Source organism: Pseudophryne corroboree, chromosome 5 (assembly GCF_028390025.1).
Source record: "Pseudophryne corroboree isolate aPseCor3 chromosome 5, aPseCor3.hap2, whole genome shotgun sequence".
NCBI lineage: Eukaryota > Metazoa > Chordata > Amphibia > Anura > Myobatrachidae > Pseudophryne > Pseudophryne corroboree.
Genome location: NC_086448.1, coordinates 174,690,546 through 174,702,724, shown reverse-complemented (window position 1 = coordinate 174,702,724; position 12,179 = coordinate 174,690,546). Strand labels below are relative to the sequence as shown.

General features: G+C 45.7%; 1 protein-coding gene across 11 annotated transcripts in view; it reads right to left on the bottom strand.

Moving 5' to 3' along the window:
- RBM33 (RNA binding motif protein 33) overlaps window positions 1–12,179 on the bottom strand; it is a 297,939-nt gene that overhangs the window by 247,066 nt on the left and 38,694 nt on the right. For all 11 annotated transcript variants that reach the window (XR_010177641.1, XR_010177640.1, XM_063921887.1 and 8 more), the window contains exons 2-4: window positions 5,593–5,671; window positions 2,170–2,218; window positions 1,976–2,058 (exon numbers count right to left, since the gene is read on the bottom strand). Coding sequence is in view for 9 of the 11 variants with exons in the window: in XM_063921887.1 (XP_063777957.1) it covers window positions 1,976–2,058; window positions 2,170–2,218; window positions 5,593–5,671 (211 nt within the window). In the remaining 2 variants the exon portion in view is untranslated. The remainder of the gene's footprint in view (window positions 1–1,975; window positions 2,059–2,169; window positions 2,219–5,592; window positions 5,672–12,179) is intronic.

The window sequence follows — 12,179 nt, the reverse complement described above, 5'->3', positions numbered from 1 at the left end:
GAGACACGGTGCATCAGTACTAAGCTGAAGCGCTATGGGGGATCTGGCAGCGTTCGCCGAAGGGGAGAGTTTTCACTCCCCCACTTTGGCATCTGAGATGTTAATACATCTCCGTGCTACTGCTTCCTGCTTCACTCAGGTAAAGATGTGCAGCATAAAGCGTTATACCCCCACGATAAGTGTGGGTGTGATACATATAATACATTACTCCCTCAGTTCAGTGTCAGACTTGGTGTGTGCATAGTGTTCTATGATCAGTCCTAAAGTAAATACTTTAATGTATACTTACCCTTAATAGAATGATCCCCTGCAGCCTTACTGGAAGGCGTTGTTTTAAAAAAACAAATAAAACTGTAGATTTTGACAGGTGTCCACTAGTATTCACTAAAGCTGGGTCCACAGGCGATACAGCCGATAAATCGTGAGCCCATCAGCAGGTGTGTACCCCCGTTATGTATGTGAACAATGTAGTTCACAGACATATCATGTGGGATGTGCAGCACAGCCGATGGCAGATATCTCTTCAGATATATCAGCGCTTCTGGCTGTGTGTATAGACTGTTTGCTGTGCGGTGGCAACATCGCAGCTGGGATGGAAAATTCAAATGCCTGCCCAGCTGGGTGTGCTGCACAACACAATAAGCAGCAGATCAGTAAGTGTGTATACATACCTGGATTGGCCAGCCTACAGGTCAGGTGTGAACCCAGCTTTACACAAACACTGCCTGCCCTCCAAAATCGGTGACAGCTCAACTACCAAGCCCCAACTGAGACTGAGTAGACTAGACTGGAGAAAGTACTATGCTATGGATTCCATGCAAATTGACTTTACTTGGAAAGTCCACTGCTCATATCCACTAGAAATCTTGCTGGAGCTCATATTACAGGTGGTGGTGAAGGATTTCCACACAGAGTGTCAGCTAAAATTCTTACACGAGAAACATTGGATTTTAGTAATGGAATTTTGTCATGGCTGACATTGTTCCCATTTTGATAACTTTCAGGTGTAAATTTACAGCAGGTTGTTCTGTGAAGGAATGTTCATATAACCCCTTGGGTGTGTACACACGGTGAGATCCTTGCTGTGCCCGATTTTCACTTGCGATTTCCCATGAACTCCCTGGAGCCCAGCACCACCGATTTTGACTAACTTTTCTTGAGATATGGACTATGTGTGCTTACGATTTTGGCTTATGTGAGATGTCATTGACATGCGAGATGAACTAGATAGTACACCGATCTAGCAAGGATTGACATGCCTGCACAGTCTATCTTTTCTTGCGATGCCGACCTGGCGGGACCACGCATCGGGATCGCAAGGTGACTTTCACCTTGCGATCTGCACTAACTTCTCTTGCGATTTTGACTATATAGTCAAAATCGAAAAGAAAATCTCTCACCGTGTGTACACACCCGATGCGCGGTCCCGCCAGGTAGGCATCGCAAGAAAAGATAGACTGTGCAGGCAAGTCAATCCTTGCTAGATCGGTGTACTATCTAGTTCATCTCACATGTCAATGTCATCTCACATAAGCCAAAATCTCACATAAGCCAAAATCGTAAGCACACATAGTTCATATCTCAAGAAAAGTTAGTCAAAGTCTGTGCTATCTGGGCTCCGGGGAGTTCAAGGAAAATCGCAAGTGAAAATCGGGCATAGCAAGGATCTCACCGTGTGTATACACCCTTAGTTTGTTTATTTAAAACGTATTCAATGTGCGTTGATACTTCAGATATGTCAGTAATATGGCAATACATTCCCACCACTGAAATTGATGGTTTCAAAACACACACAGAATTTGAAATGAAAAACATTGAACTGTATTCAATTTAACCCTATAGATAACAGACATCAGTAGTAAACCATAGCAAGGTTGCAACCTAATGCAATCATCTGCTTTTAGACATAAGGAGTAAGATTAAAGAGTCAAAGGTGACAATGCATTAAAGTGAAGCTGCAGAAAAAAATACATACCTGAAATTAACCGCATCCTGCTCTTCCTCATCGCTTTGGAGAAGATCATCATTAAGCTCCTCATCAGAGAGATCTGGTGAAATCTGATGAAGACATTAAATAAATCCGTCAGCAGGAATATCTGGAGTAAACAAGATCTTACGCATTTTTTTATTACTTATTTTGTCAAAAATAAAAAATTGTAAATGGTATACCTTTTTCCCCGACAAGTAATCTTCCTCAAGTAGGTCATCCTCCAGTTCACTGAAAATATAAACATGTACATTGAATATTACTAACATCACTTAGTCCACACGCTGGTAACTGGTCTGGTATCTCAGTAGAAAGGTTACTAAAGACAGATCATCAATGGGGGAGAGGATTATTTAATTAGCAACTACAAGGTCATGGTGTTCCGATGGTTTCTCAGTCACTTCGCAATCACAAACATCACAGAGTTTATCCTCAAACAGCCCGGAGGAATGCAGGAAAATTTGCAACGTTCATGTAACTTAATTATCGGTAATGGTCGTATCCGTAAACCGCTAATAACTGAAAACCTCCATATTAACACACAGCATTCAAGGGGGTATATACAATTGCGGTCGAATTCCCGAAAATGTCGAAAAACGAGGCATTTTCGACACAAAAAAAAAAAAAAATCGACAATGCAATACAGTACTTTGACTAAAAAACTGACTTTTCAGATTCGACTTTTTGCAATTCGACATTTTGAAAATTCGACATGTCTGCAGTGGTAAAAATGCGGCAATTCGCCAAAAGTATATTCAATTGAAGAATGTCGATTCGACTTTAGTGCTTTTCGACAGTAATATCGTCAATTTCCTTCCGCCTCACTTTGCTGGCGGAATCTAATATAAAAAATGTAAAACATGGGGGTTTTTTTTTATTGCTAACAGCATATCTATTTATATAAGAAGGGATTATGTACTTGGTTTGTCTATTAGAGGGACACAAGTATTATTTATATATTTTTAAAAATATTTTTTTTATTTTTTTTTAACTGAGAGCATGGTTTTTAGTGGGAAGGGGTGGGAATGGGTTAAAATCAAGGGGAAAAAAAAATGCGTGGGGTCCCCCCTCCTAAGCATAACCAGCCTCGGGCTCTTCGAGCCAGTACTGGTTGTAAAAATATGGGGGGGGGGGGGAAACGGACAGGGGATCCCCCGTATTATTAGAACCAGCAGCGGGCTCTGCGTCCGGTCCTGGTGCAAAAAAATACGGGGGACAAAAAGCGTAGGGGTCCTCCGTATTTTTTGTACCAGCACCAGGCTCCACTAGCTGGGGAGATAATGCCACAGCCGGGGGGACACTTTTATACCGGTCCCTGCGGCCGTGGCATTAAAACCCCAACTAGTCACCCCTGGCCGGGGTACCCTGGAGGAGGGGGGACCCCTCAAATCAAGGGGTCCCCCCCAGCCACCCAAGGGCCAGGGGTGAAGCCCGAGGCTGTCCCCCCCCCCCCATCCAAGGGCTGCGGATGGGGGGCTGATAGCCTTGTTGAAAATGAAAGAATAATGTTTTTTTGCAGAAGAACTACAAGTCCCAGCAAGCCTCCCCTGCAAGCTGATACTTGGAGAACCACAAGTACCAGCATGCGGGGGGGAAATGGGCCCGCTGGTACCTGTAGTTCTACTGCAAAAAAAATACCCAAATAAAAACAGGACACGCACACCTTGAAAGTATAACTTTATTACATACATGTCGACACACACAGTCTAAATTTTTAGACTACACAATTATTCTTTAAAAATGTAAAACCCTACTTCCAGTGTTAATTTTGATAAAGATTTTAAATTTAGTTTAATGGGTCAATCCAATTAGCTGTGATGATCTCGCAAGTGCGAGTCATCGCTGCAGCACTTTACGGCGACCAAAATTTGCACAAAAGTGCTCGCCACCCCATAGAGGTCAAAGCAATTTTGTGCAAATTGGGGCCCCTTTCAGCACGCAAAGGGTGTGAGATCAGGTCGTTGCCGGCACTCAAGCGTCGCGGCATATTGCATACTTCATGTGCAACTGGATTGACCCTTTAGTCAGTCATTTTTTTTGCTTTGTTTGAGCTAAGATTTAGTCAGTGGATCTCCGTTTTCATGTAAGTTTAGTAAAGTGTAGTCGACGAATACTTTTAGTCAAAATTTTTCATCTGCAAAATTAACACTTCCCCTTACTGACCTACTTGGCTATTTCTGGATACTAACTTTGGTTTTTTGAAGCTCCACGAACCATACAGCCTCCCCCCATATTCTCACTGTGGAACTATGTTACCCTTGTGTTTTCCTTCACTGATATGATGTAATGGCCCAACAGTTCCAACACTCCACCTGGCATGTTACCATGGCATTTACTTTTAATTGTTACATAACCTTTTTGACACATTGCTTCAGTCTACTACATCTCTAGTACCCCTTTTCCACTAGCTTTTTTTACCCGTGTTTTTGCACGGGGGCACGCATCGACACAGGTTTTTAGTGGGTGGAAACGGCTCAACACGTGTTGAGTAACCGGGGAATCCTACCCGGATAGCTACCTGGGTAGAACACGGTAATGCCACGGGTAACTGTGCAGTGGAAACGGTCATTACACGTGTTTTCAGACATGAGTAACGCTCTGAGATGCTGATTGGTTTTTCTGGGGCACAGGAAGATGTCATCACTGGGAGACACGCTGGGCAAATGCAGGCACCGCAGCAGATTACAGACAGACAGTATACAGCAGCAGCAGAAGCTCCAGGTAGCCCTCTCTGCAAAGAATTGAGCCCTCCTTCTCCAGCTCAGCAGTAGGTAGCACAATGTCAGAAGCTGCATCAAGCTGTCTGTAGCAGAAATAAGCAGCAGTAAACTGCAAACAGTCTGCGACTCCATGATAGACACAGCTACTGCATCGGTGTCCATTGCTGCAATGCTGTGAGCAGGCACCACCCCTCCGTTTTGATGACATCATCTTGATTAGACAGTAAAAAGTCCATTTGTAATGACATCAACAGGGTTTTACAAAGCTTACCCGGGTTAGGTGGAAACAGATCAGACACGGGAATAACCCGTGTCGAAGGGCAGTGGAAACGGGGGGGGGGGGGATGGCCACACGGGTTGCAGCCAGGTTAAACATCCCGGATCGGACACGGTACTCACATGGAGAAGGGGTATCGGTGTGATTGCATGATCTCTTTACCAATAATTTTTTTTTTTAAATTACTCAGCCAATTCACCTGACACTGTCATAATACACCATGCTAGGTTGTACTCCTTTACCTTGCTTATGATAGGACAGGATAATTGTGACATGAAACTATGAAAGAAATCGGCCTCCTTTAAAGTTTCAAGACTGACAAAATGAACCATTATTTAAAACATCAATGGAAAGCTTAATAAGAACATATATATTAATAAACAAACAAACCATTCAGAAGGATAGCTTCCTAAACTCTGCATGCTGTCTCGGCATCTCTCTAGATAAAGTAAAATCCAGCATTGCCTTAACACTGAAATGCATACAGCTTCTAACATCTTCAGTAGAATCACATGGTACGTTCAGACCGGAATATAAAATGCCATTACAAATGAAGAGATAATGCTATTCAATGTATAGTGCTTAAACAGAGGCAGAAACATAGCTACCTGTCCCAGTCATCATCCGTAGCTCTTCTTCTTCGAGATCTTTCTGCGCCAGGCTTATCAAATTGATCAAAGTCATCGTCTGCAAAGAGGAAGATCTTATTAAATGGAATATTAAATACATCATTCAACAACACTTTCGGATAAGAATGTTTTACACATGAAATGTTTGCAAAATGCTGCCACTGCTCAGTTCTGCTCGTGTTACAACTCAGCTGCCAGCTTTACGCAGCTGCATATCAGGAAAAAATAGGGACATTTAATAAGGAATCCATTTTTAACATACAAATACAGAAATAAAACTTGTCTATAAAATTGATGCTGTTTTTAGAAAAGATGGTGGGGGGGGGAAAAAAATTAAGAATTTACTTACCGATAATTCTATTTCTCATAGTCCGTAGTGGATGCTGGGGACTCTGAAAGGACCATGGGGAATAGCGGCTCCGCAGGAGACTGGGCACAAAAGTAAAAGCTTTAGGACTAGCTGGTGTGCACTGGCTCCTCCCCCTATGACCCTCCTCCAAGCCTCAGTTAGGATACTGTGCCCGGACGAGCGTACACAATAAGGAAGGATTTTGAATCCCGGGTAAGACTCATACCAGCCACACCAATCACACCGTACAACCTGTGATCTGAACCCAGTTAACAGCATGATAACAGAGGAGCCTCTGAAAAGATGGCTCACAACAATAATAACCCGATTTTTGTAACTATGTACAAGTATTGCAGACAATCCGCACTTGGGATGGGCGCCCAGCATCCACTACGGACTATGAGAAATAGAATTATCGTTAAGTAAATTCTTATTTTCTCTAACGTCCTAGTGGATGCTGGGGACTCCGAAAGGACCATGGGGATTATACCAAAGCTCCCAAACGGGCGGGAGAGTGCGGATGACTCTGCAGCACCGAATGAGAGAACTCCAGGTCCTCCTCAGCCAGGGTATCAAATTTGTAGAATTTAGCAAACGTGTTTGCCCCTGACCAAGTAGCTGCTCGGCAAAGTTGTAAAGCCGAGACCCCTCGGGCAGCCGCCCAAGATGAGCCTACTTTCCGTGTGGAATGGGCTTTTACAGATTTTGGCTGTGGCAGGCCTGCCACAGAATGTGCAAGCTAAATTGTACTACAAATCCAACGAGCAATCGTCTGCTTAGAAGCAGGAGCACCCAGCTTGTTGGGTGCATACAGGATAAACAGCGAATCAGATTTTCTGACTCCAGCCGTCCTGGAAACATATATTTTCAGGGCCCTGACTACGTCCAGCAACTTGGAATCCTCCAAGTCCCTAGTAGCCGCAGGCACCACAATAGGCTGGTTTAAGTGAAAAGCTGAAACCACCTTAGGGAGAAATTGAGGACGAGTCCTCAATTCTGCCCTGTCCGTATGAAAAATTAGGTAAGGGCTTTTATAGGATAAAGCCGCCAATTCTGAGACACGCCTGGCTGAAGCCAGGGCTAACAGCATTACCACTTTCCATGTGAGATATTTTAAGTCCACAGTGGTGAGTGGTTCAAACCAATGTGATTTTAGGAATCCCAAAACTACATTGAGATCCCAAGGTGCCACTGGAGGCACAAAAGGAGGCTGTATATGCAGTACTCCCTTGACAAACGTCTGAACTTCAGGAATAGAAGCCAGTTCTTTTTGGAAGAATATTGACAGGGCCGAAATTTGAACCTTAATGGACCCTAATTTGAGGCCCATAGACAGTCCTGTTTGCAGGAAATGCAGGAAACGACCCAGTTGAAATTCCTCTGTAGGGGCCTTCCTGGCCTCGCACCACGCAACATATTTACGCCAAATACGGTGATAATGTTGTACGGTTACATCCTTCCTGGCTTTGATCAGGGTAGGGATGACTTCATCCGGAATGCCTTTTTCCTTCAGGATCCGGCGTTCAACCGCCATGCCGTCAAACGCAGCCGCTGTAAGTCTTGGAACAGACATGGTCCCTGCTGGAGCAGGTCCTTTCTTAGAGGTAGAGGCCACGGGTCTTCCGTGAGCATCTCTTGAATTTCCGGGTACCAAGTCCTTCTTGGTCAATCCGGAGCCACGAGTATAGTCTTTACTCCTCTCCTTCTTATGATTCTCAGTACTTTTGGTATGAAAGGAAGAGGAGGGAACACATACACTGACTGGTACACCCACGGTGTTACCAGAGCGTCCACAGCTATCGCCTGAGGGTCCCTTGACCTGGCGCAATATCTGTCCAGTTTTTTGTTGAGGCGGGACGCCATCATGTCCACCTTTGGTTTTTCCCAACGGTTCACAATCATGTGGAAGACTTCTGGGTGAAGTCCCCACTCCCCCGGGTGAAGATCGTGTCTGCTGAGGAAGTCTGCTTCCCAGTTGTCCACTCCCGGAATGAACACTGCTGACAGTGCTATCACATGATTTTCCGCCCAGCGAAGAATCCTTGCCACTTCCATCATTGCCCTCCTGCTTCTTGTGCCGCCCTGTCTGTTTACGTGGGCGACTGCCGTGATGTTGTCCGACTGGATCAACACCGGCTGACCCTGAAGCAGAGGTCTTGCCTGACTTAGGGCATTGTAAATGGCCCTTAGTTCCAGGATATTTATGTGAAGTGACGTTTCCATGCTTGACCACAAGCCCTGGAAATTTTTTCCCTGTGTGACTGCTCCCCAGCCTCTCAGGCTGGCATCCGTGGTCACCAGGACCCAATCCTGAATGCCGAATCTGCGGCCCTCTAGGAGATGAGCACTCTGTAACCACCACAGGAGAGACACCCTTGTCCTTGGAGACAGGGTTATCCGCTGATGCATTTGAAGATGCGATCCGGACCATTTGTCCAGCAGATCCCACTGAAAAGTTCTTGCGTGGAATCTGCCGAATGGAATCGCTTCGTAAGAAGCCACCATCTTTCCCAGGACCCTTGTGCATTGATGTACTGACACTTGGCCTGGTCTTAGGAGGTTCCTGACTAGGTCGGATAACTCCTTGGCCTTCTCCTCCGGGAGAAACACCTTTTTCTGTACTGTGTCCAGAATCATCCCTAGGAACAGCAGACGTGTCGTCGGAATCAGCTGCGATTTTGGAATATTTAGAATCCATCCGTGCTGTCGTAGTACTACTTGAGATAGTGCTACTCCGACCTCTAACTGTTCTCTGGACCTTGCCCTTATCAGGAGATCATCCAAGTAAGGGATAATTAAGACGCCTTTTCTTTGAAGAAGAATCATCATTTCGGCCATTACCTTGGTAAAGACCCGGGGTGCCGTGGACAATCCAAACGGCAGCGTCTGAAACTGATAATGACAGTTCTGAACCACAAACCTGAGGTACCCTTGGTGAGAAGGGCAAATTGGGACATGGAGGTAAGCATCCTTGATGTCCAGAGACACCATATAGTCCCCTTCTTCCAGGTTCGCTATCACTGCTCTGAGTGACTCCATCTTGAACTTGAACCTTTTTATGTAAGTGTTCAAGGATTTCAGATTTAAAATGGGTCTCACCGAATACAGCTTGTGAATGGCTTCCAATACCGCCTCCCTGTCTGGGGGAGACGTTGGTAAAGCAGACTTCAGGAACCGGCGAGGGGGAGACGTCTCGAATTCCAATTTGTACCCCTGAGATACTACCTGCAGGATCCAGGGGTCCACTTGCGAGTGAGCCCACTGCGCGCTAAAATTCTTGAGACGGGCCCCCACCGTGCCTGAGTCCGCTTGTAAGGCCCCAGCGTCATGCTGAGGACTTGGCAGAAGCGGGGGAGGGCTTCTGTTCGTGGGAAGAGGCTGTCTGCTGCAGTCTTTTTCCCCTTCCTCTGCCCCTGGGCAGATATGAGTGGCCTTTTGCCCGCTTGCATTTATGGGGACGAAAGGACTGAGCCTGAAAAGACTATCTTTTTCTGCTGCGAGGTGACTTGGGGTAAAAAGGTGGATTTTCCAGCCGTTGCTGTGGCCACCAGGTCCGATAGACCGACCCCAAATAACTCCTCCCCTTTATACGGCAATACTTCCATATGCCGTTTGGAATCCGCATCCCCTGACCACTGTCGCGTCCATAATCCTCTTCTGGCAGAAATGGACATCGCACTTACTCTTGATGCCAGAGTACAAATATCCCTCTGTGCATCTCGCATATATAGAAATGCATCCTTTAAATGCTCTATAGTCAATAATATATTGTCCCTGTGCAGGGTATCAATATTTTCAGTCAGGGAATCCGACAAAGCCACCCCAGCACTGCACATCCAGGCTGAGGCGATTGCTGGTCGCAGTATAATACCAGTATGTGTGTATATACTTTTAAGGATATTTTCCAGCTTCCTATCAGCTGGTTCCTTGAGGGCGGCCGTATCAGGGGACGGTAACGCCACTTGTTTTGATAAGCGTGTGAGCGCCTTATCTACGCTAGGGGGTGTTTCCCAACGCGCCCTAACCTCTGGCGGGAAAGGGTATAATGCCAATAACTTTTTAGAAATTAGCAGTTTTTTATCGGGGGAAACCCACGCTTCATCACACACCTCATTTAATTCATCTGATTCAGGAAAAACTAGGGGTAGTTTTTTCACACCCCACATAATACCCTTTTTTGTGGTACTTGTGGTATCAGAAATGTTCAAAACCTCCTTCATTGCCGTGATCATGTAACGTGTGGCCCTACTGGAAAATACGTTTGTTTCCTCACCGTCGACACTGGAGTCAGTGTCCGTGTCTGTGTCTGTATCGACCTGAGGTAACGGGCGCTTTAGAGCCCCTGACGGTGCTTGAGACGCCTGTACAGGTATTAACTGATTTGCCGGCTGTCTCATGTCGTCAACAGTCTTTTGTAAAGTGCTGACACTATCACGTAATTCTTTCCATAAGACCATCCAGTCAGGTGTCGACTCCCTAGGGGGTGACATCACTAACACAGGCAATTGCTCCGCCTCCACACCATTTTCCTCCTCATACATGTCGACACAACGTACCGACACACAGCACACACACAGGGAATGCTCTGATAGAGGACAGGACCCCACTAGCCCTTTGGGGAGACAGAGGGAGAGTTTGCCAGCACACACCAGAGCGCTATATATATACACAGGGATAACCTTATATAAGTGTTTTTCCCTTATATAGCTGCTGTATATATTTATATGCCAATTTAGTGCCCCCCCCTCTCTTGTTTTACCCTGTTTCTGTAGTGCAGGACTGCAGGGGAGAGTCAGGGAGCCTTCCTCCAACGGAGCTGTGAGGAAAAAATGGCGCCAGTGTGCTGAGGAGATAGGCCGCCGAAAAAGGGGCGGAGCCTTTCTCCCGCTTTTTTATGTAAAATTAGGCAGGGGTTAAATACATCCATATAGCCCAGGAGCTATATGTGATGTATTTTTTGCCAAAAAAGGTGTTTTTATTGCGTCTCAGGGTGCCCTCAGTGACCGGAGTGTGAAGTGTGCTGAGAGCAATGGCGCACAGCTGCGGTGCTGTGCGCTACCTTAGTGAAGACAGGACGTCTTCTGCCGCCGATTTTCCGGACCTCTTCAGTCTTCTGGCTCTGTAAGGGGGACGGCGGCGCGGCTCCGGGACCCATCCATGGCTGGGCCTGTGATTGTCCCTCTGGAGCTAATGTCCAGTAGCCTAAGAAGCCCAATCCACTCTGCACGCAGGTGAGTTCGCTTCTTCTCCCGTTAGTCCCTCGGTGCAGTGAGCCTGTTGCCAGCAGGTCTCACTGAAAATAAAAAAACCTATTTAAACTTTTACTCTAAGCAGCTCAGGAGAGCCACCTAGATTGCACCCTTCTCGTTCGGGCACAAAATCTTAACTGAGGCTTGGAGGAGGGTCATAGGGGGAGGAGCCAGTGCACACCAGCTAGTCCTAAAGCTTTTACTTTTGTGCCCAGTCTCCTGCGGAGCCGCTATTCCCCATGGTCCTTTCGGAGTCCCCAGCATCCACTAGGACGTTAGAGAAAGGGGACATGATAACCTGGGTCAGAAGGGTCATTTTGTAACAACGGTTTATACACAATTCTTTTCGAATGATCATGTAGGCTCACACAAATGAGCAATAATGATTATCCCATTCAGTTATAAAAGGAGCACTATAAATAGCACAAGTCAAATTTGTACTTTACATATGAAATCAAATCACATATAGTACATTACCCAGCTGAATAATATGCCCAAAGCAAGTATTAATAAAATTTAACTGATCACAAAACACAATGTGGGCCAATATAACCAAGGGAAAGTTTGCGGTTATTGAAAAAAAGCATTATAGAAATATGTGAATATTACTTATGTATACTCTAACAAACAAAGCAAAGTCTCCACTTAATGTTACTGTAAAAATAAGATTTTACTTACCGGTAAATCTATTTCTCGTAGTCCGTAGTGGATGCTGGGGACTCCGTAAGGACTATGGGGAATAGCGGGCTCCGCAGGAGACTGGGCACTCTAAAGAAAGATTTAGTACTATCTGGTGTGCACTGGCTCCTCCCTCTATGCCCCTCCTCCAGACCTCAGTTAAGGAAACTGTGCCCGGAAGAGCTGACATTACAAGGAAAGGATTTTGGAATCCAGGGTAAGACTCATACCAGCCACTCCAATTACACCTTATAACTCGTGATAAACTTACCCAGTTAACAGTATGAACA